At 37.3% G+C, this 24,592-nt stretch overlaps 1 protein-coding gene across 8 annotated transcripts in view; it reads left to right on the plus strand.

The window, feature by feature from the left end:
• Positions 1-24,592, plus strand: part of GRM7 (glutamate metabotropic receptor 7) — a 1,009,633-nt gene that overhangs the window by 471,447 nt on the left and 513,594 nt on the right. For all 8 annotated transcript variants that reach the window (XR_005211330.1, XR_005211329.1, XR_005211331.1 and 5 more), the window contains exons 3-4: positions 13,217-13,358; positions 19,787-19,941. Coding sequence is in view for 4 of the 8 variants with exons in the window: in XM_037800797.1 (XP_037656725.1) it covers positions 13,217-13,358; positions 19,787-19,941 (297 nt within the window). In the remaining 4 variants the exon portion in view is untranslated. The remainder of the gene's footprint in view (positions 1-13,216; positions 13,359-19,786; positions 19,942-24,592) is intronic.

A 24,592-nucleotide genomic window follows, 5' to 3' on the forward strand; every position in this document is an offset into this window, starting at 1 on the left:
GTGGCGTTCAAATAAGAATGGAACCATAAAAAAAGGCTTTGGAAACAATAATAGGAGTTATTGGGAAAAGTTATTGCTTTCCTGAAAAAACCAATGAAGAATGACAAAAGGTTCATGTTAATTTATGCTAGGAAAATAATAGCATAAAGACGATTTTGAAAATTACAGTAATACAGTACTGCAAGAAATGCACATATAGATTACTAGAGAATCCAAAAAGGTAAATGTACATCTTTAAACCACTGCCCTGGAAATATAATGAAATAGTTTTTCTTTCCATATATCCTTGCCTATAATCCCGCTGAATCTGAAGTTCTTTGGATGGGTTCCCACATAAACATGATATCCCATTAACCCCTAATTTTTAAGATTTAAAATGAATCATAAAATGTGTCTGCTCCACACCCACCCCCCCACACACAAATACCAGCAATGTTTTAGCCTCATGAGTTGACCTCTTTTTTATTGTGCAGAAATGCACAGTGGGGTGTCTTACAGAGTAGCTACTTGAAGACAATTGGCAATTGATCCTAACTACTGAGGCTGCTCAGGCCACAGGGAAAACAAGTGCCTGTAAAAATTCAGTCAGTTTCTCAGTTCTTGTTCAGGGAAAGGAACAGCTTGCCTTCTAAAGTCTTCCTGAATCAGAGCACATTCTTAATTAACCCACTCACAACCTGCCAAGATACTAGCTGTTTAGAAGAATTTGATATTCTGTATTTAGGATTTCAGATATAAGTAAGCTCAGGACATTCGCAAAGACCATCACAGTTTTGAAAGAGAATTAAAAAAGAAAAGTTTTACTATTATGTATCCCCATGTAAGTGGGATGCTTGTCTCTTATGCTGAGTGCTATATCCCCAACAACTAAAGAAGTGCCCAAGTCATGGCACAGCTTCGTGTTTATTTTTGAATGAATGAATGAAATCATAAATGTAAAAATGTTAAAGAAAGTAATTCACAGTGCTATAATATCACAGGCTGAAAGAGTACTAAACTAGGAAGCAAAAAGAGCTGAATTTTAGCCTCCTGTCTGATGCTGAGTTACTTGACCCCTTCCCCTCTTTGGACCAGTTTCACCATCTGTGAAAAGGAAGTCCTTCAGTTCTAAGGTATTGGGCTCTGTTCAAGATGGCTTTAAGCTTCAGCATCTCCTAAAGCAGGCAAATCCATCTTGGGCAAAATGATGCCACTGGAATTTCTCAGCATATTTAACTGGCACTTGTTGTCCGTCTTTTCTTGCCTGGAAGTTATGATGAATTAACCCCTTGTTAGCAAGATGTTGATAGCACATGAGTTCTGCACTGAATAAGAGATGTGGTCCTCATGCACAGGGCACAGCACAAAAGTTTCTTGCCCAAGCCTACAGTTTCTTGTAGTATATCTTACAAAGCCTTGTGTAATCCATATCTGTCAGTCTAACCACAGGCCTTTATCATGCTTTGCTGCAGCCAAGCTCTTCTCTGCCTGCTCCTCAAAATACTGTTTGCCTTCTGGACCCTGCACATTTTCTTGTGTGTGCATCAGTCACTGCTTTCTGCTTGCCTCTCTCCCCTCCTTGTCTCCTCTCTTTCCTTTTTCAATCCCAGGAAAGGACATGGGTATGTGAAAGCCTATGCAGATAGTGGCTAGAAAGATATAAGAACTCTGGTCATCTAAATCCAAGGCTTCCAACAAATGTACCTCTGTCACCAAAAACTTTGTGCATCTGTCTCCTAACCCCAGGTACTGTTCCCAACTCCCACATGACTCTTTTCCTCCCAGTCCCACCCAATAATCTTCTCTACAAATCCATGCAGATGCTAAACCATTTCCTTTTCCCTACATTCCCCCTACAGTAGTGAGTCCTTGGGTCTCTCTTCTGCTTCATGAATTTCCTTGAAACTCTTTCACCTTCAGCAATTTTCTGTAATGGGCTAGGAAGTTGGATCAATTAGGATTGTGTTCAATTGCAAATGACAGAAAACACACTGCTGGTAACTTTAAAAAAATGGGTTCATTTTCTCATGTATCAGGAAATCCCGTAGGTAAGTGATTGCTGGCTCTGTTTCTACTTGGCAGTGGATGCTGTCAGGGACTCTGGGTCTTTCTATCTGGTTTACCACTTTTACTGTGTTGGTTTTCATCTTTATATCTGTGGTCTAATAGTTCTAAGAGGACAGTAACAGCTCCAGACATTATAATATCTGCAAAGGTGGAAGAAGAGCATACCAGCTCGCTCGCTCTCTCCCTCTCTCTCTCTCTGTCTCTCTGTCTCTCTCTCCTCCCCCCTCCCCTTTTCAAAAAGAGCAAGAGTATTCCCAGAACTATTATCCCTAGTGTATTTCATAGCATGGTCACATGGTCATTCCTTCCCTGACAAGAGAGAGTAAGGAAGATTGGGGAGCAGAACTAACCATTTGGCTGTGATCAGTCATGAGCTATTGCTTGGCCCTGGGTACCTGCCACCCCTGGCAAAGCCAGGAATCTATAAGCAAAGAAGGGAAAGGGGATGGAGAGGGGTTGGACAGTCTTACCACCAAGGATCTTTCAAGTTCTCTCTCTCTTCCCTTCCACTACCTCCCACCCTCCCACAGTTGTAAACATCCCATCTGACATTGAATTTCTTGCATAAAGTCTTTGGTAATTCCTTGTATAACATTTATCCTCCTCTCTTCTTAATGTTTGAAATATATGAGGACAAGAAGTCCGTTTGGCATGAAAAAACTGGAAGATGAAAATACTAGTACTACTCTGCTGTTGTTTATTATTATTATTATTTACAGCAGTCTACTTAATATCAGATGGTCTCAGTGTCCTCCTATCCTAATTGAGAATGCTAACAGACCTGCCTCATTGGGTGGTATGGCCACTGAATGTGTTAATAGATGCAAAACGGAATGACATCTGACATGTAGATAGAACTCACTGAGAGCCAATCATTTTATTATGACCAATATTACCACAGTTCAACACTCTCTGGGCCTCAGTTTCCCATTTTGTAATGGAGAATTGGACTAGGTTATTTCTAAGTCTCTTTCTGCTTTCTTAGGTTAGTCCTTAAAATCCTACAGAGCCTTTTGTATAATTAAGAGCCTCAATAAATATTTGCCAAATTGAATTGGCATATCTAAATATACTGAATCCTAAGTAGGACTGTATTGTGTTTAAATTCTGACAGGACTGAGTTGCAAATTTTAAGTTGTTTTCTATTTCTTCTGCTTATTAGAAGGAAAATAATCTATAATCATTTGAAAGAGAAAGGTATTTTTAATGGAAACAAGCTGTGATCTGACTCCTGAGGTGCCTTCTGTCTTTGTTACAGATTGCTAACTACTGAGAGGCAAACAGAAAACTGACCAGTTTTCAGCTCCAAATCAAAAGGCAGATTGATTTCTGAGACTGAAATTCTTTTTATTACCTCAGTGGCTTGTGATGATAAGGGGCTTTCTCAGTCAAAGCTGACCTACCATGAATGGAGTTGTCCTGTCTGTGACATGACTTTTTATTAGCAGCATTTAAGATGAAACCATCCAGTTCTTTCTGTGTTTGCTGCCTATAGAAGTGTGAATTCATTTGACAGTTGCAATGCCAACTGGCACATTCAAACCTCAATTCGTTTTCACATGCAAATAAATGCCCCTCAAAAGTTAGATTTTCTAGTTATTGGTGGTGAAGCATTATTTTCTCAAATAGAGGTTACTCCTACAGTGTGGTGACCAAATAGTATGAGACACGTAACTGCAAGCAAGCTGAATCCACAGTGAGGGACGAAGTTGGGACACCACCCATAAAGAAAAAGTTCACATTCAACAGGGAAGCAGCTGGGGATGAAAATATGCTTGCATGGCATAGAAGAACATGGGGTGTTCAGTTATCACGATTACTGAGAAGTGAGGTAACTGCTGTCGGGACACCAGGAATGTATGTGTGTATCGATCCATTGCTTGCTGGCAGACACAACACCTGCATTATTTTCTTACCAGGACACATTTCTGGCATGACATGCTTGGTCTGAGTTGAATGCTTGAGTTGCAGTCATCTACATAGACTACAAATGAATTTTTAAACCTACCACATTCTCTTATGGGTGTGAAGCAAATGAGGTGATTGTCATTGCAGCAGGTAGAACTCAAGCCTTCCAAGAGCAGAAGATCAAAACAGCGTGTTTATCTCTCAGTCTCTGTTTTCCAATCTTCTTTTTCACATTGTAGCTTTATGAATGTGTTCATTCCCATTACTGTGTTAATAACCAGTTTCTCTCTGCTGTTGAGTTGTTTGATTTTGCTCACCTGTGAGCTCTTCTATATGAGAGGAGGTGAGCATTTCCAGTCTGCAATCACAAAAACCCATGCATGGCTTCCTCCACTGTGCCCTGCGTGACCCTTAAATCCGTGCGTGCAACCACCTTAACACTAATTACATCTCCAAATGGAGTTTGCTCCAATTTGCTTAATCACTCAGCTGTAATTGAATCCTGATGGGAAGTTGGGTTTCCATCCAGAATTGTTCTCCTTCTCCTGTGGAGAAGGTGGTAAAGTAGCCATTTCTTCTTTCCAGAAGCCCCAGGACATTTTGCAGATGGCTTCATCCCTCTGTGTGCTCCGTGATGTTTTTTAGATTTGAAGGAGTTTTGGCACTGAGAAAATAATTGCCCAGGGTTACTCTCCTGGTCCCCTCTCTCTGCATCATTGTAAGCCTTACAACAATACATAGTGATCCTCCCCTTCCTTCTTTCTCCCTATTCCTCCATCCTAAGAGCTTCCTAAAAGGGTTTGGCCAGCATATGTGTACAAAAATCCTAACTTCTCCGTGAGTTGGTTACAAACAGTAGGCAGAAACCAAAATGAGTACTTGTCAACATCTTGTCCCCTGGCCAACCACAGCAAGATCACCTAGGCCAGGGTTGTCAGAGCTGGGTGCTCAGACCCACAGCACTAGCGTCACCAGGGAACCCATGAGAAACGCAAATTCTCGGGCTCTGCCTAAACCTACTGAATGAGAATTTCTGAAGGTGGGAACCAGCAATCTGTGTCTTAATAAGTCATCCAGATGTACTGATGCATGAGAATCACTGACCTAAAGCTCTTGTTAAAAATTCAGATTCCTGATCTGCTCTACTAGTGCTGAATAAGAGTTCTTTGGAGGCAAGACCTAGATAGCTAGATAGATGCATATGGATATATCTGCAGGTGTGTGTGTGTGTGTGTGTGTGTGTGTGTGCACCCATGCATAATGTTTTTTTTCTATTTTTCATTTTGAAGAGAGACTAGAGTTCCCATATATCCTTCACCCAATTTCCCCACATGTTAATATTACAGAAGCAATGCTCATTGATCAAAACTAAGGAATTAACAGTAGTAGACTACTATTAAATCAACTACAGACTTTATTCCAATTTCACCAGCTTCTCTAGTAGTGTTCTTTTCTCTGATCCGTGTTCTACTCCAGAATCCCATGTACATTTCGTTGGCTTGCTTCCTTAGTCTTTGCTGATCTGGGGCAGTTTCTCATGTTTTCTTTGCTTTTCATGAGCTTGACAGTTTAGAACTAGAGTACTGGTCAGCTGTTTTGTAGAATGGCCCCCAACTTGGGTTTGTCTGTTGTCTTTTCATACTAGATGAAGGTTATGGAGTTGAGGGAAAAATAAACTACAGGTAAAGGGTCTTTTTCTTGCATCATATCAAGTGACACATGATATCAACATGCCTTATTACAGGTGATGTTAACTTAGGGATTTGGTTAAAGTGGTGCCTGCCAGGTCTCTCCACTAAGGTACTGTTTTTCACTTTTCCGTAGTCTTCAGAAGTGAGTCACTGTGTCCAGCCCATACTCAAAGGAAGGAGAATTAAGTTCACTCTTGGCAGAAGAAGAATATCAGGCTGTGGACATGGCTTAAAACAGCCAGCATAATTAATACATATTTTGGTGGAGATACTTTAAGGCTGTGCAAATGTTCATTTTCTCTTTAAGGATTCCCACACTAATTTTAGCATTCATCAGTGAATCTTCCAGCAGCAATTGTGTCTGTAATGTTATAATGGTGATTTCTATTACCCTGTTTCCTTCTACATTTAATATTTGGAATTATGCTTTAAGGAAGATTTGTCCCAAGTCCCCATTTATTTATTTATTTAATCATTTATTTATATCAGTATGTACTCACGGGTATTAATTTTATTCCTTGAATGATAATTCAAAATACCATCATTATTCATTGTATTGTTCCTATTGTTCTAGATGTGCTCATTGGTATCCCTTTCAGGTTGGTTCCTTTGTCCCTCTGATATGTCTCTACCATCATACATGTGTGTATGTGTGTGTGAATGCCTTAATTCCTGGCACTGCACAATGCTCCAAGATAATCTTATATGTGCCATGCCCCAGCCTTATAATGAGCCATTTCTCCAAAGAAACCTGGTATTTTAAAAAACCAACATCTGGGCAGTAGGTGTGTTTGTTGCTCTGGGGTGCCATTGTTTCTAAGTCCTCCCAGTGGATAGTGCCAGGATATGTGTTTGTGTGTGTGTGTGTGTGTGTGTGTGTGTGTGTGTGTGTGTGTGTGTGAGAGAGAGACCCATGCGTGCAAAGATATCTGATTCTCTCACCATATATATGTGTATATCTATACACACATGCATATATAAATAAGAGTTCATACTGATATTTCTGACTCTAATCTAGCACTACAGGGTTCATTTTAGCCTTACCTCTTTGCTAATTTGTAAATTCTTTCTCTGACAGTGAGAAACCTTGCTCCTATTATCTATAATCTATTTACAATTTATTTATTAATCTGTTCAACCCAACTATGGAAAGCAGTTTCAGAGGTGCTAATCTGTATCCTGGTGAAAAACAATTTTACAAACCAGAATATGGTGTTTATGTATAGTTCTTTTTGCCTTTAGTCTTACAGTTTTTAGTTAAATACCATTTTTAAAAGTTACTTGAATCAATTCTTTCTCCCCATCCCCTTTATTGTGGATACTTCACACATTCTTATATATATATTTTATTGGGATTGTTCACATACCATACAACTATCCAAAGATCCAAAGTGTACAATCATTTGCCCATGATACCATCATACAGCTGTGCATCCATCACCACAATTAATTTTTTTTCAATTTTTAGAACATTTTCATACCCTAGAAAAGAAATAAAGACAAAAAAAGTAGACTCAATCCTCCCATACCCATAACCAACTCCCCCTCCATTACTGATTCATAATTTTGATATAGTACATTTGTTACTGTTGATGAAAGAATGTTGAAATACTACTAACTGTAGTATACAGTTTGCAATAGGATATATTTTTATTCCTATATGCCCCTCTATTATTAACTTCTAGTTATAGTGTCATACATTTGTTCTGGTTCATGAAAGAGATTTCTAACATTTGCACAGTTAATCACAGACACTGTCCACCACAAGATTCACTGTTTTATACATTCCCATCTCTTAAACTCCAGCTTTCATTCTGGTGACATACGTGACTCTGAGCTTACCCTTTCCACCACTTTCACGCACCTTTCAGCACTCTTAGTTATTCTCACAACATGCTACCATCACACCTGTTCATTTCCAAACTTTTAAGTTCACCCTAGTTGAACATTCTGCTCATAATGAGCAAACACTCCCTCTTCTTTAGCCTCATTCTATAACATGGTAACTTATATTTCATGTCTATGGGTTTCTATATTATAGTTAGTTCATATCAGTGAGATCTTTCAATATTTGCCTTTATGTGTCTGTCTTATTTCACTCAATAAAGGGCCCTCAAGGTTTCTTCATCAACCCCTTTCTTTTAAGATGGTTTTGCTCACACACTATACATTCCATCCTAAGTAAACAATCATTGGTTCCCTGTGTAGTCATGTATTTATGTATTCAGCACCATCACCACTATGTATAAGGACATCTCCATTTCTTCCCCAAAGAGGAGGAAGAGTCAAAGAAGGCAGAGAGACAAAAGAAAAAGACAAAAGAAAGAGAGAAATAAAACAACAACAAAGAGATGACAACTAGAAAGCAACAGAAGGAAAGATAGCATTAACCTAAAGCAGAATAAAGAGTCAGACATCATCACCAATGCCAGGAGTCCCATATCCTTCCCCTATCCCCGCCCCCCCACCAATATGCATTTGGTGTTGGTATATTGCCTTTGTTATATTAAAGGATTAAAGGAAGCATAATACAATATTTCTGTTAGTTATAGTCTCTAGTTTGCATTGACTGTATTTTCCCCCAATCCCACCCTATTTTTAACACCTTGCAGTGTTGACATTCATTTGTAATATTTGTACCTATTATTACAATTGTTGAGTACCCTAGGTTTCCCTGAGTTACACAGTCCCAGTCTTTATCCTTTGTGTTTTGTTCTGGTGTCTCGTATGGTCCCAACCTTCCTCTTTCAACCATACTTACAATCATCTTTGTTCAGTGTACTTACATTACTGTGCTACTATCTCCCAAAATTGTTTTCCAAACCTCTCACTCCTGTCTTTTCCTTTCTGTCTGCAGTGCTTCCTTTAGTGTTTCCTGTAGAGCAGGTATCTTGTTCACAAACCCAGTCATTGTCTGTCAGAGAATATTTTAAGCTTGCCGTCATATTTGAAAGACAGTTTTGCTGGATATAGGATTCTTGGTTGGTGGTTTTTCTCTTTCAGTATCTTAATTATATCACCCCACTTCCTTCTTGCCTCCATGGTTTCTACTGAGAAATCCACATATAGTCTTATCAAGTTTCCTTTGTACATGATGGATCACTTTTTTCTTGCTGTTTTCAGGATTATCACTTTGACAATTGATAATCTGATTATTAAGTGTCTTGTCATGGGCCTATTCAGATTTGTTCTGTTTAGGGTACGCTGTGCTTCTGGGATCTGTAATTTTATGTCTTTCATAAGAGTTGGAAAATTTTCATTGATTATTTCCTCGATTATTGCTTTTGCCCCTTCTCCCTTCTCTTCTCCTTTAGGGACACCAATGACATATACATTCTTGCTTTTCATTTTGTCCGTAAATTCCCAGAGACGTTGCTCATATTTTCCCATTCTTTTCTCTATCTATTCTTTTGTGTGTAGGCTTTCAGGTGCCTTGTTCTCCAGTTCCTGAGTGTTTTCTTTTGCCCCTTGAGATCTGCTGTTGTCTGTTTCATTGTGTCTTTGATCTGTTGTGTTGTGCCTTTCATTTCCATGGATTCTGCCAGTTGGTTTCTTGAATTTTCAATTTCTACCTTATGCACACCCAGTGTTTTCATTATATGGTCCATCTCTTTTGCCATTTCTTCTCTAAACTTCTTGAATTGACTTAGTATTAGTTGTTTAAGTTCCTGTATTTCAGTTGAAGTGTAAGTTTGTTCCTTTGACTGGGCCATAACTTCATTTTTCTTAGTGCAGTTTGTAGATTTCTGTTGTCTAGGCATGGTTTCCATGGTTACTCCATTTAGGTTTTCTCAGACTAAAATGGGCTCCGATCCCAGAAGAAAGAACTATTCAGTATCCAGTTTCCCTGAGGGTGTGTCTTAGAAGATCGGTATACCCTGTGAGGCCTCGGGTCACTGTGCTTTTCTGCCTGGCAGGTGGCGCCTGTCAGCCTGTAACTCCAGACTGGTGTAAGGAGTTGTGGCTGTGGCTGTTTTCCCCCCAGGCTCTGGGGTCTGGTTCTGAATGGAAGGTGGGTAGTAGATCTAGGCCCCACCCCTTTCCTCTTAAGGAAGATAGACCCCCTAGGGAGAGGTCATTAGCATTTCAATGGTCTCTCTCTGCCTGTGCTATCTCCACCCTTGTCTGGATCAGAGCACTGGGAACTGAAAATGGCTGAAGCTTTCTCCACTGAGCTGACACAGGGACAGAAAGTCCACTTCAGGCCAGTCCATGGCCACCCTCTGGCTCTCCATGGTCAGTCTTCACCCAAAATCTCTGTCTGCTTGTTGGGGATTTGTATTGAGCAGTCCGCACTTGTTAATTAAAAGCCCAGTTGGAGCTCTGCTGTGCTGTATTTTCTCTCTTGGAGAGAGCTACTGTCTGGCTCCATGAAGTATAGCAGCTTGGGCTGTGGGGGCAGGAGGCTCCCGGCTTGGATCCGCAGTTTTTACTTACAGATTTTATGCTGTGATCTCGGGCATTCCTCCCAGTTGTTCCAGTATCATTTGTTGAATTCCCTTGAATTCCCTATCCTTTGTCCACTAAGTTCCACATTTGCCAACAATCTGTTGATTTTATTTATGTTGTCTAATTCTGGGCCTCTATTCTATTCCATTGATCTGTATGTCTATCCTTTGACCATATCACATTTTCTTGATTACTGTAGCTTTATAGTAAGTCTGGAAATTGGGTATTGTTAGTTTTCCAATTTTGTTCTTCTTTTTCAATATTTTTTTGGTTTTTCTAGTTGCTTTGCCTTTCCACATAAATGTTAGAATTAGCTTGTTGATAGCTACAAAAAAAAAGCTTGCTGAGATTTTGATTGGGATTACATTGAATTTATATATTAACTTGGAAAGAATTTATTTAGATCTTCTTTAATTTCTTTTTTTGTTTTTTTTTTTTTGTAGCTGTCAGCATGTAGATTCTGCACAGATTTTATTAGATTTATTAAAGTACTACATTTTATGTGGTATTTTTCATGGTATTATTTTTTAAATTTAAAATCCCAATTGTTCATTACTGATATATTGGTATATAATTGACTTTTGTATATTGAACTTATATACTCATATCTTGCTAAATTCAGTACGTTTTTTGGTAGATTTTTGGAAATTTCTATGTGGATAATCATGTCATTTACAAATAAAGACAATTTAATTTTTTCTTTACAGTCTACAGCCTTTTGCTTCTTTTCCTTGTCTCAATGTTCTGGCAAGTACTTTTAGTATGATGTTGTATTCTCTCATTAAGTATGATGCTAGCTGTAGGCTGTTTGTAGATGCATTTAATTAGACTAAAGGAGTTTCCTTCTATTCCTAGTTCACTAAATATAGTTTTTATCCTGTGTGTATATTGAATTTTATTGAACACTTTTTCTGTTTGTGTTGAGATGCTCGTATGGTTTTCCTCATTTAGTTGGATATTATGATACTGAATTACAAGTTTGATTTTCAGATATTGAATTATCCTTGTATTCCTGCAATGAAACATCTTGATCATGAAGTATTATCCTTTTTAAAGAATATATTTCTGGATTCACTTTGTTAGTATTTTGTTGAGGATTTTTGCAAGTTTGTCTATGAATGATATTGGTCTTTACTTTCTTTTTTTAAATATCTTCATCTGGTTTGGGAGTTAGGGTAATACTGACCTCATAAAATGAGTTATCTTCTCTCTTAAACTATTTTCTGGAAGAGATTGTGTAGATAATATTTTCTTTCTTACTTCAATATTTGATAGAATTTACTGGTGAAATCAGCTGAGCTTGGAGTTTTCTTCTTTTGAAGATTTTTAACTGTTAATTTGGTACCTTTATTAGATTTAGGACTACTCAGATTTTCTGTTCTTGATTCCATTTTGGTAGATTTCTCTTTCAAGGCATTTTTCCATTGCATTTTAGTTGCTGAATTTATTGACATTAAGTTATTCGTAGTATTCCTTTAGTACCTCTCATATCTCTGGGATCAGTAATGATATCCCCTCTTTCCTCTCAGGTATCATGATTTGAGATTTCTTTCCTTTTGTCTTAGCCTGACTGGAGATTTATCGATTTTACTGATAGTTTCAAAGAACAAGCTTTTAATTTCATTGATTTTCCCTAATTTTCTGTTTTCAATTTCATTGATTTTTGCTATTTTTATAATTTCCTTCTTTCTGTTTTTCAATGGTTTAATTAGCTCTTCTTGCTCTTATTTCTTAAGGTAGAAGCTTAGGTTGTTGATTTTAATTGTTTTTTCTTTTCTACTACAAGCATTTAATGCTATGTACTTCCCTCTAAGCATTACTTTAACTGCCACATACAAATTTTGACAGTTTAATTTTCGTTTAAAAATATTTTTAAATTTCCCTTGACACTTCCTCTTTGAGCCATGGTTATTGAAAAGTGTGTTAATTTCCAATTAAGATCAGTTTGAAGATCAGTTTTGTTGAAGAATGACTACAGGTGGTTCCGTATACACTAAAGGTTGAGAAGCATTTATAAATAGCTAACACTATTTGGAATTAAAGTGTAGTTAGATGCTCAAGTTTGGATTAAAGTTTATAGTTTCCTATGTGGAAGCTTAGTAGGATCTGCCCAGTTTTTCATGCCCTAGATGAAAGCTTGTTGATTATAGTCACCTCTCAAACATATTCTACGTAAAACAAGGCTTTCTTCTTGCGTCTAGGCTCAGGTTTTTTGCCCCTCGGATGGCTACAGGATCTTTCCTACAAATATCCTCTCTACTCCTTTTACCCACTTCAGTCTTTCTTAATGTGTGATTTATAAAACACTAGATGCAGGAAATACTATGAAGCAAGTGGTGGGCAGCATATCAGTTATTGAGTAAACTGCAACATATTTCCTCATCTTGAAATTCAGAATGTGAATTAATGTCTTAAAGCTTTGAAAAGTCTGCAGTAAATAAAACTGTTTATCTCTTTCATCCCCTTTTCCCTTAACAAAACATGGGTAATTTTAAATAACTCATAGGGTTTTTAAAAAGATTACACAAGTCACCATAGTAAAGTACTTAGCGGTGATTTGGACACAAAGCAATTGGTCAATTAAAATGTGTTGCTATGATTTATAGTGTTCAGTATTCTTGTTGTTTTCTTTATTTTGGAATTCTTCCATTGAAGCTGAGCTTTAAAATTTGGGATGGGTATGAAGAGAAAAATTTCCTAGGAATGCAATTGCCAGAAAAGTCCTAGAAATGAATGTGTTACCTACTTCAGTTTCTTTACTGTAGTGTATTTTAGTTTTATTTTGCAGTGTATTGCCTTAATTTTAAAGACCTTCTCCCAGCTACTTTGTCTCCTAACCTCAGTCTGCCTCCCCAGAATCAGTGTTTTCAGTATTGCTTGAGCACAGACACTTACGAGCACATTACAAAGGGAATGAGGCTCTGCCATACCTTGGAAGGTGCACAAGTGTCAGCAACATCTCAGGACTCCACATGATGCTTGTACCTCCTTCCCTAAGCAGTGTCACCAAGGAAGTGCTGTGCACTCAGAAGTCAAAATCCCCTCCGCCCAGCTACTTTCCCTGGTTCCCCTGGTGTCTCTGCAGGAACTTCATTGACACTCTGCTTTCTTTTCTTAAACAGGTGGGCTCTGCATTGCCCAGTCCGTGAGAATCCCCCAAGAGCGCAAAGACAGGACCATTGACTTTGATAGAATTATCAAACAGCTCCTGGACACCCCCAACTCCAGGGCCGTCGTGATTTTTGCCAACGATGAGGATATAAAGTAAGGATGACTGGTGAACTTCATTAAAATGCATGTGGCAACTTTAGGAGGCAGGAAGATCAGGATGCTGGCAGAGAAGTGGAAAAAAGATAGCACACGATCAAAGCTATCATTATACAGTGGCAAAGCCTGGACGTGCTTTCTGCCCCAATACACATAGTTATAGCACACCATGGAAGAAGTAGCATGTGGCTGTCATGTATTTTTCCCCTATTAGCAAAATAAATGTATTCAATTATTTGTAAGAAGAGAAAATCACTAGACCTTTAAAAGTTCTTTCATTAAAAACATATTTAAATGCAACAGACTTATCCAAAAAATAGTTATTCTTAATATAGAAGAAAAATGTCTTTTAATTCTGCCTGTATTGCTAATGCCTTAAACACAATATGTCCAAAACTAAACTTGTCATACTCAGATCTCCAGTCCATCTTTTCTTTCTCTTTCCTTATCTTGATTTTCCTTTGACTCAAAACTCTGACTGTAGTCTTGACTTCCCTTTCTTCTCATTCTTTGCAGCCTTGGCCAAGCCGAGGAGGCAAAGCCAACTTTTGAAATGTCTCAAGAACACAAATATACCTAGCTTTCTTATCTGTCCCTACCACCCTGGTTCAGAATTACTCCTTGTACAGATACTCTGTATATGTTCCATTGAGATACACTCATTTTTTTATACAGATGATATACTGTACACTCACCCTATTTTGCACATTGCTTGCCAATACCTTTTTATCATGGAGGTCAATGAATGTTAGTATCTATCAATCTGTTCAGTCTTTCTAATAGTCATGGGAATTTTACTTTGTATATGGACTGTAATCTATATAACTGCTTCCTTATTGATTGGCATTTAAATTTAACTGTAGTCTTATACAATTATAAATAATGTTTCCTGGCCTACAAATATGTGTGCACAAATATAAGTCTGCTTATAAGATAAATTCCTAGAAAGGAAATTCCTGGGTCAAAGATGTGTCTTAAAGTTGGAGACCTGAGATATATTTCTGCCACTGATGAGCACTGTGTCATCTCAGGGAAGTCCCCTCTTCTCCCCACTTCTTTGGGCCTCAGTTCCTTCATCAATAAAATGCATATCCTTTTTGAACTCTTTGTATGGTGGTCTGGCCCATCTTACCTTTCTAGTCTTTCCATTCCAAGCTCCCTAACATTTTGTGTATGGCAGTCCAAGGGGCTCTTAGTATTTTCTCCCTTCTGAGAGTTTATACATTTTTTTTTCACCTTCCTGGAATACTTTTCCTTCCCCACTTCTTTCCAATTCCATCTCTATTACCGCTTTCTCAGCTGAGATTTCTCTGAGCTGTTTTGGCAAATCTGTCGTAACTCAGTTTTGTAGCTTATGATGACATCACTGATGTCCATTTACGTGGTTTTATTATTTAATTGGTGTCTGTATTCTCCACCACCCATAAGCATCAGTAGGACACAGGCCATGCCTCATCGGACTTACTTTTGCACCTTCTATACTTAATGCAATGCCTGGTACATAGTAGATGCTCAATGAGTATCAGTGAATGAATAAATGAAGCACTTGGTTTATCACCTCTTTATTTAATGATTTAAGTATAGGCTTCTCTGTTTAAACTTGATGACTTTGAACTATGGAACTCTTTTAATATTTTGGGTATTCACCTATATAAACCCATTTCTCCAGCGAAAATGCCTGACTCGTTGATCCTCCATCACTTCACGATAATTCCTCCTTCAGAACCTTTGCTCGTGGTGTTTTTTCTCTCCTTCTTTCCCTGTTGAAATTGTGTCTGTTCTTCAAAGTCTTTTTCAAGCATGCTTTTTTCCAGGGACTTCTGTCTAATTATGCCCTAAATGTATTATCCTGTCCTTAGAAAATGCTGATGTGTTCTTTTTGGGCATTTTTCCCCCTATTTTGTGTTTCAGTTCTTTATGAGATCTGTTTCCGTAATTTTACTCTGGTCTTTCTGCTTCAGTTATGTTGTTTTGTTTTGTTTCTCCCACTCTGCTAATGCCTTTCTTAGTCATTTCATAATCTCTTTCTTACCTTTTATAGAACCTTTTCTAAATATGCAATACATTAGTAAGTTATGGCCTTTGGTTTCTTTTTAAATACATTGTAACCTGGCACTTAATAGATGTGCTGCAAATTGTTTTGGTGACTGATTGGTTCTAATGCTCTTAACTTGTAGGTAGTGTGAGGTTTTAATTTTTGATGTAAAATGTCTATAATTCTCCCAATAACTATGTTCATTATGTTTGCATTGGGGGTTGTTTGTATGTTGAATAATACTGTGTCCTGTGAATCATAGTAAAGTTATGAGTGACAGTTCTTGAGCACAGTGATAAAAGTCAGGTATCCATATGTTTCTTCCAAACTATGTCTTAAACACACTGAGGTCTGAAAAGTACTGATAACCCACAATGTTATGTTATTTCTTTTTTTTCAGAAGATTTACACTGTAGATGGAAAATGTTGAGATTTCTTGGAACATTAACTTTAAGTACTTTGCCAGAGAAGAGCATCAAGAAGACATTAAAATCTAGATTTTGAAGCTAAGATATGTGCTAACCCAGTCATGGGTATTGATAATTTAGATTTTAGACAAGAGTGGATTCTTTTTCTAAAACACTGTATTCTGATTCTAAAAGTAGTACATGCCCATTGCAAAACCATTGGGAAATATGGAAAAGTTTCTTTTGTTTGTTTTTTTGAAAAAAAAAGAACCCCTAAATTTTAACTTGCCCCCATGATTATCTAGGAAACTGAAAGGTTAGTAAGAATAATCACAAACAGTGATTTGGAATAAATTCCTATAGAACCTACAATCCCCAAATTCAGAGATAACCACAAATAAAATTCTGGCTTATGGTTTACAATCATTTTGTTCTGTATACATATAAGTTTTCTCCTTCAGAATCAGGATCATATAGAATTTCATATGCTAATTTTGTATTTCATATTATAGATGAATCCTCACATTATAAATATTCATAAATAGTTTAATCATTTTAATGTCTTTATAGATATACCCACACTTTATATAAATATATTAATGTGGACATATACTTTCTGTGTTTATATTATTTTTGTTTTTCTTTCCTTGGCTTCTCCCTGGTTTTTTCATCTTCTTCAACTTCATCAGCCATCCTCAAGCCTTACCAACCTATTTAGTATTATTCTGTATTTACATGTGTTCTCATATAATCCTTTACCTTTAGCTACACACATACACACACACACACTTATATATGCAATTTGGGGGGCCAGATTGAATAATCTTTTACATTTTTTAATTTGACTTTTCTTTTTTAAGAATACTTGTGGAAATAAAAGTAGAAATATATGTTTAATTGCTGTCTAATCCATCCTTTGGATGTGCTATTTAGCCATTTCCCTATTGATCTGCCTTCAGGTTGTCTCTAGCAACAGACACATATTTTTGACTGTATCTCGGATCATTTCCTTTGGATAGATTAGCAGACGTGGTATCTCCAGGTCTATAATATAAATATTTGATTGTGTTTTATATTTTTTAAAATTATGCATGCACATTAAAAAAAAATACTACCTAAATACATTTGATGCAAAATATTAATTACCCATCCCTCCACAATCTCTGGTTCTGTTCCCTTTGGGCAGCCAGTTTTAACCCTTTAAACTATTTTTCTGTTCTTATCTGCAATTTGGAATTATTAATCTTAAATATTATCTGTTAGTTCCTCTTATGTTAGACAGAATTTAGATTGCTTATACCTCTTCCTATTCTCCCAAGATTTTTCTATCAGATTTTCATTCAGTAAAAATCAGTGTTTATATTATTATGGTAATGCAAAATCAGGCACTAGAGCCTCAAGTATTTTCTGTGATATGGTCTTTTTTGGGAACACTTCTTATTTTTGCTGGCATAGTTATCTTTGATATTTTTTATATTGTTATCACAGGTGTATCATTTCTTCACTATGCCCATATATAATGTATTCTACAAGTTCCAATTTTTTCCTGAACGCTTCCTGAAATCACTATCATTCTGCTCTTCCCTGGACTAGCTTAGCTGCTTATATTAATACTTTGTTTCTTTCCTCTTCCCTTCCTCCCTTCGTCTCTTTCCTTTCCTTTCTTCTTTTTCCTCCCTTCTTTATTTTCCTTCCTTTCCCTTCTTCACCACTTCTGCTTTCTTGGATCCTAAGTTATTTTATTCTTCATTTACTTCTTCCTTTTGAAAGAGGACATCCTCCAGTAATATTCTGAGAAAGAGTCAATTAGAGGAAAACTTTTTGAGGATTGTGCCTAATTATGATTTTTCTCCCTCCACACTTAATTAGCAGTCAGAGTTGTAAGGTGTGGCCTCATATATATTTTTAAATACATCATACCTGATTCATAAAAGTCTTACAGTAAGTAACTATAATAACAAATCAGTTATAGTGCCCTTAGCTTCCAGAGAGTTTAAGGTTTTAATTTTGGATATAAATCTATAAGAGCCACTGGGCAATTGTGCTCATTCTATTTGTATTGGGATTCTTTGTGTGTTGAATATTAGAATTCTACATCAAAATCATTTTTCCTCAGAATTTTGAAGTTATTGTTCCACCGTATTCCAGCATCTATCTCTTCCCCCCTTAAGAGATCTGGTGAAATTTTTCTTCTGAATTCTCCATGCATGTCCTGATATTTTCTCTCTAAAAGCTTTTGGATTTTTCACATTACTTCCCGAGATTTTAAATTTTGTGACATGCTTGTTTTTTTTCTTTCCATTATTTTTCTAGGTGAGCCTTTTTTTTTTCATTTGGAAGCTTTTATTTTCAATTTATTGGATTTTTCTTTCATTAAAATAATATTATTTTAAAATTGTTCTCTCTGTTTTCTCCATTCATTTGTTCTGGATTTGTTATTACTTGCATGGAAGTCTTCCTGGATTGAGTTTTTAAGACACTTACCTTTCATGTTTGTTTTCTATGATGTTGCTCTTGTTCTGCTTTCTGGGAAATTTTCTTGACTATTCTTTATCCCTTTTAACATAATTTTAATATCACATTTTAATATTTTGGAGCTATCTATTGGTTTCTTTTTCTAATCATCTTGTTTTTGATTACAGTTATATTGTTCTCATTTGAATGTATTTGTTATTTTGTTCTTTATGAGCTATCATCTTGGACCACCCTCACTCCAGTTTCCTGTTCCTTAACTTGTTTGAGTTCTATCTTACCTTAGAGATTTCTCTCAGTTATTAGTGATTTCTGGTGGTCTACATTGGAATAAGACACTGAAAAGCAGCTCTTTGTGCATGGCAGGGCTCATCAATCGATAGAGTTCACAGTGGACAGTTGGTATCAAATTGTCCATTCCATTAGGGGGGCTTTCTATGTTGATATCTGGGAGTCTTTTTCCGAGATGTTTCAGATTTTCCAGAATATCTGTTTTCTGCTTCAGCAACATATACCTTGTTTCCAGCAGTCTGTAAGCAGAACTTCTGGAAGAATGCTGCAGGCTCTTGCCATTCAACCCTTAGTATACTGACTTCGCTTATCCCCAGCCTATTCTGTTCACCATCTCTCCTCCACTTCCTGCTATTTTGAGCTTCATAATATCAGAACCTAATTCTACATTTTTATTAGAAAATTACCATTCTGTTTCCTACCCAGGGCTTTACCACTGCGTATATAATCTTTCAAATAATCCCCTTGCTTTTAGCTCTGTACTTTTGTGGTACCTGGTATCCCCAAGTCTTGAGACAAATAAACTGTTTCAGTCATTTATACTCCAAATAAGCTCTAATTGTAGTTTTCTCCCTTCTGCAACTTTAATTCCCCTCCATCCACTTTTCATCCAAAAATATTTTTCCAATAAGTTTTCCATTAACTACTGGTTTCTCTTTTTTTGTCCTTGATATTTATATACCACTTTCATTTATAAACATGAATTGTAAATGTGTTGTGTTCATTTTAATAAAGAATTTAAGATCCTTAATTTATATTGACATATTGCTCTCCAGAATGATAATATACCATTGGCAATAAATGAGAATGCTCATTTCCCCAGCCCCATGCCAAAACTCACAAAAACAAAACAAAACAAAACAAAACAGAGCAGACATCTTGGCCAATATGAGAAATGAATTTGGTATCTTGTTTTAATTTACATTTTTCTCCTTTCTAATACATGGAAATAGGTATTTCCAGCTTATTGACCATTTATGCTTCTTATTTTATATTTTGAGTTTTATGTTCTCTGCCTATTTTCCTAAAAAGGCTTTGGGCTTCTTCTTATTGACTTACAAGACCTCATTATATATTAAGTCTATAAATCCTTTGCCATTTTGCAATTGAGTACCTACATTTTGAGAACTAAAAGTTTGCTTTTCTCTTGCATGATTCCTAATGTGCTAATAGCTTCTGCTATTTATCATTAACATTCCTTTTCATGCTCCTCTCCACAGACAGATCCTTGCAGCAGCCAAAAGAGCTGACCAAGTGGGCCATTTTCTTTGGGTGGGCTCAGACAGCTGGGGATCCAAAATAAACCCGCTGCACCAACACGAAGATATCGCAGAAGGCGCCATCACCATTCAGCCCAAGCGAGCAACTGTTGAAGGTATGGATTTTGCCAGCAGTCTAGCATGCCAAGAGAATGGTTGGCTGCTACACTGGGTGGCCAAAGCATGTGTCTTTTTGAAAATTTGAGTGTTTTTACATAATTTATTCAGGTTAAGTTTCAAACTTGTAGCCATGACACACAAATGAGGCCATGCTGGTCTGTTCTTTTAGCTGATATTCCTCTTTGGAAAATCATATAGCTTTCACCACAACATCCTAATTTTCTCACATCCTTCTTTTTCATCCATGCCACAGGAGCTGGCTGAGAGCAGGGCATGACCATAGGAAGTGAAATAACACAATCCAAGTGTATGTAACTGTGCTACATTTTCCATGAGAGTATTTCCCCTTTGTAGTTTATCCATTCCTTCCTGAGCAGGGTAACTACAGGAATGGGTTTCTTCCTTTACTGTTCAAGGTTTCTTTCAGCCCAGTGAGGCCTGTGATTGACATCACAACTCGCAAGTACCTTCGCCCTGTGTTGCCAGGTTTCCCGTTCTCTCTCCCTCTCTCTCTCATTTTTCTCTTGCCTTCCTTCATTTCTTCCCCCTTTCTTTTATGTTGCCTTCCTCACTGCTACAAAGATTTTCGACAGAGAGGAGACAGGGCTCTTACTGGCTTCCTTCTGATCTAACGAAATTTGCGGGTTACAATTTATTTTCTCATTTAATTTGAAAAGTTATATTTAAAAGAAGAGATTGTGTAAAGAAAAGGAGCTTCTCCCCTGGCAGCCTGCTTTGTGTTCCTTTTCTGATGGGCCCAGTCTCCAAAGAGTCCCTCAAACATGTTTTGCACATTAAAAAGAACTTTGTCCTCTCACTGAAAAAGAGATCAAATATTTGCGTTTGTTTCTCTTCTGTCTCTACTCCAACCAAATTAATTATTCTCCCCAGAAGGCTGCATAGTCTGTGTAGGGATTTTATTATTATTATTATTAGAAATGAAGTGGGTTTACAGAATAGTCATGCATAAAATACAGAGTTCCCATATACCACCCTATTATTAACACCTTGCATTGATATGGACCATTTGTTACAATTGATGAAAGCACATTTTTATAATTATACTAATAACTATAGTCCATGGTTTTGTCTTAGGGATCACTGTGTTGTACAGTTCCATGGTTTGTTTGTTTTTTTTTAATATTATAGTAGCATGCATACAACCTAAAATTTCCCCTTTTAACTACATTCAAATATATAATTCAGGGCTGTTAATTAGTCACAATGTTGTGATCCCATCACCACCATCCATTGCCAAAACTTTCCAATCATCCCAAATAGAAACTCTGAACCTTTTAAGCCTTGATTCCCTATTCCCTACTCCCACCCCACCCCCTGGAACCAACAGTCTACATTCTGACTCTGAGTTTTACTTATTCTAGTGAGTTCAAACTATATTTGTCCTTTTGTGTCTGGTTTATTTTACTCAGCATGATATCTTTGAGGTTCATTTTGTAGGCCTTTTGAAACAAATCAGGCTGTGGTTCTGTCCCTGATCTATTTCTGTGTTATCTGGGGGAGATAAAGGTCCCACAGGTCACCCATGTGTTTCGTGGGAGGCTTTGAACTAACTTCATTCCCCAGTGCCTGTCCGGAGGTGATTGCTTATTTTGTAACCTAGACTAACACATTTTCATATGGGTTGCAAGAATTAAAGGAAAAGTTTTAACAATGTCTACTCCTTTTCACTCAAAATTTCGAATATCTATGCCTTGCTCTGTTCTAGAAGGTGAGAAAAGGAAAAAGGATGAGGGGAAAATCCCCATCTTGAAAGCACACAGAACTGAGCGAAGAGATCAGGAAAAAGCCACTTACATAGTATGAGAAACACTGTAAATGGAGGATGGAATAAATGCCACCAGGACACAAAGGAGTTCCCACCGAAGTTTCCCTAGGGTGGTGGTGATGTGGTTGGGGAGATACCTTAAGAGGAGGAAGTGAATGAAGTGATGACTCAGAGTTCATCAGGCAGACAAAGAGGAGAAGGCAACGGCTGTGGGAACAGGATAGCGAGGGAACTGGGCACATGGGGAAATTGTGCATAATGCATCCTGCAGCAGAGTCCTGCATTCCAGCCAAGCTAAAACTCTTCCAATTCTTTAAAACTTCCCCATTTTACAGGACACTGTCAAGGCTCTTCTGTCTCCTAGAGCACCAGTCACTCTACTGTTTGTCTAATTGACTCCTATTCATCCTTTGTTCCCTGCTTAAATATCAGTTTCCCTTGAAAGCCATCAAACCGTCAGTGGCCATCCACCCTACTCAAGTCTGGGTTAGAGTCCCCTTCTGTTGCTTCTATAGCTTCCCCCATTTCTCCTGCTGGGCTATTGTATCTACCTTTCTACTCTTTCAGGAATGTATCTTTTATGTACTATTGTACACCTAGCACCTAGATCTTTGCCTGGATATGGTGGGAAAATACCCATAAAAATTATGGATAAATTTTAACTGGTTGGATGCCTGAATAGATAGTGGAAAGACAGGCCACATAAGGAAGTCTGGCACAAAATTTGGCTGGAAAAGTGGATGAGATTCAGATTATGAAGGGTCTTGAAAACTATGCTAAGGAGTTTGTATTTTATTCTGAAAGTCTGGGGAGCATCTGACAATGCCAGTGGGAAGTGATCACAGGGAATTGAACAGATAACCATGCTGACTGTCTAGAGGAGTGAAATGCACGATTTGGGTATGACTGAAGGCAAAGCAATAAAGAATAAGATCTCCATTAAGGCTCTCTCTTCCTAAACTGTGGATGCCACATAGGTATGGGTGCTCATTCACCAAAGCCACTAGCTCCAGTTTTGGGCTATTTTAGGAAATGATTGATTATCTCAAAGGTTTTATAAATTATTGAAAAAATTCCTATTTTCATGTTTATAGATGGATACCCAAAGTTACAAAAGCAGATACAAAACAACATCCTGAACCTGCTGTGCTCCCCCCCAAAAAATATGGCCCCAATGAAAAGGGGAAAAAAATGGTATTATTAATACAAATATTATTGAAATGTGATAGAGCTACAACTGTTCATTCAAAACTCTCCGTTCCTACAGAGATAGCAGTCAAGATTTTCTTTTGGCTGTGTAGCAAATACCATGGCTTCTATGTAGCCATATTGTCTCTGTGTATTATTACGAAAAGTGGCCAAGTTTCATTCACTTCCATAGCAGATGGAACATCAAGATTGTGGCTTTGCATTTACAGTGTTACTTTGCTAAGAAACTGAAAAAAGTACTGCAGTCAGTTATGCCAAAGCTTCTGAACAAAGCTATGAAATATCTAAAATAAAAATATAAATGGAGCATATTCTATATGGGAAAGTAAATTTTCCTCTCCTTTCTTGTTTTTGTTTGTTTGTTTTCCCCTCTTTTTTCGTGGCTGCTCCATATTGGATTCTGCTGGAGCAGAACATCCTCTAAATGTTCATAATACTCTGTATCAGAGTATCTGTGACAGTGATGCACCTTCAGATGTAAATAGTAAAAGAAAATAAATAATCTACATTTTTTAGATCCATATTTTGAACATGTCGAGCAAATAACTGGAATTTTTAATTGGTCTTTTCTGAGTGTGCATAAACATAATACATTGTTTTAGGTGTTACCAAGTACGTTGTCTCCATCAAAGTAGTTTTTATCTTCTTTTCTCTTCTATCTGTTTTAATTCTCCATTTATAGAAATAAAGGGGGGGGGGCCTTGACATTTGCTAGTCAAGGGTGTCATTTTCTCCTCCTTTCAGCTTGATAATGATAGAAATCTTGCCTTGAAAAGTCTGCTGTGGCATTGTTAGCAGTCCAAGATTCATGGGAGATCTGGGGAATGTCTCCAAAACTTGGCAGTCCTCCTCCAGCTCCTAAGCCAAAGCACTTCTGTAATTTTTGGTTTCCCTCTGTTGCCTGATGAGCCAAGGAATCCCTGGCATTTTATTCACTTCTGTGTTGCCCCATTAACTAGGACTCTCAATAATCCTTTCCAGCTCCCAACAATTCCTCAGAGTAAAAAATGCCCAAGTTGTCTTCTACTCTTTGCCCTTCAAAATTTCCTGCTTCTCTGTGAGTCAGCTGTCCTAGTCCCCTCTAATTATAGCCAGGGAGGGTCATGGACTAACATCTTTTCTTGTCTCTGACATATTCATTAACATTAAGGAGCTAGTGTAACTAAGGTTGGATTTTCAAAGCTAACTATAATGGCTCTGCTTATTGCTGGTGATTTTCAAATAGGTCTATAGAACAGCTTGGTTCCTAAATTAAAGTTGCAGTATACATAGGAATAGACAACTCATGCTCTGGACCTGGCATAAAATGTCAGCTATTTTTTCAAAAGATGCCATGATTTTTTTTTTTTTTTTTTTTTTTTTACTAAATCCAATTGATATCTTTTTCCCTTTATTTTTCCTTAAACCAGAAAGATCAAGGCTGTAAAGATCTGTACTAAAATATTTCTGCCTCTAATTTAGCCTTCCTTGCTTACCTGGAATGTTCCAAATATGTCATAGAGATTTGCTGGATGAATGGGAGAAAACCAAGCCAGAAAATATTTCCTTGAACCCTTGTGCTATTTCTAAGCATTGCATATGCCTTTTGGATCTATTACTTTGTTTAAAAGGAAAGCAGTGACAGTACTGTATGTTCAATGTCATGAAAATTT

The sequence above is a fragment of the Choloepus didactylus genome, chromosome 1, assembly GCF_015220235.1.
Source record: "Choloepus didactylus isolate mChoDid1 chromosome 1, mChoDid1.pri, whole genome shotgun sequence".
Lineage (NCBI taxonomy): Eukaryota > Metazoa > Chordata > Mammalia > Pilosa > Megalonychidae > Choloepus > Choloepus didactylus.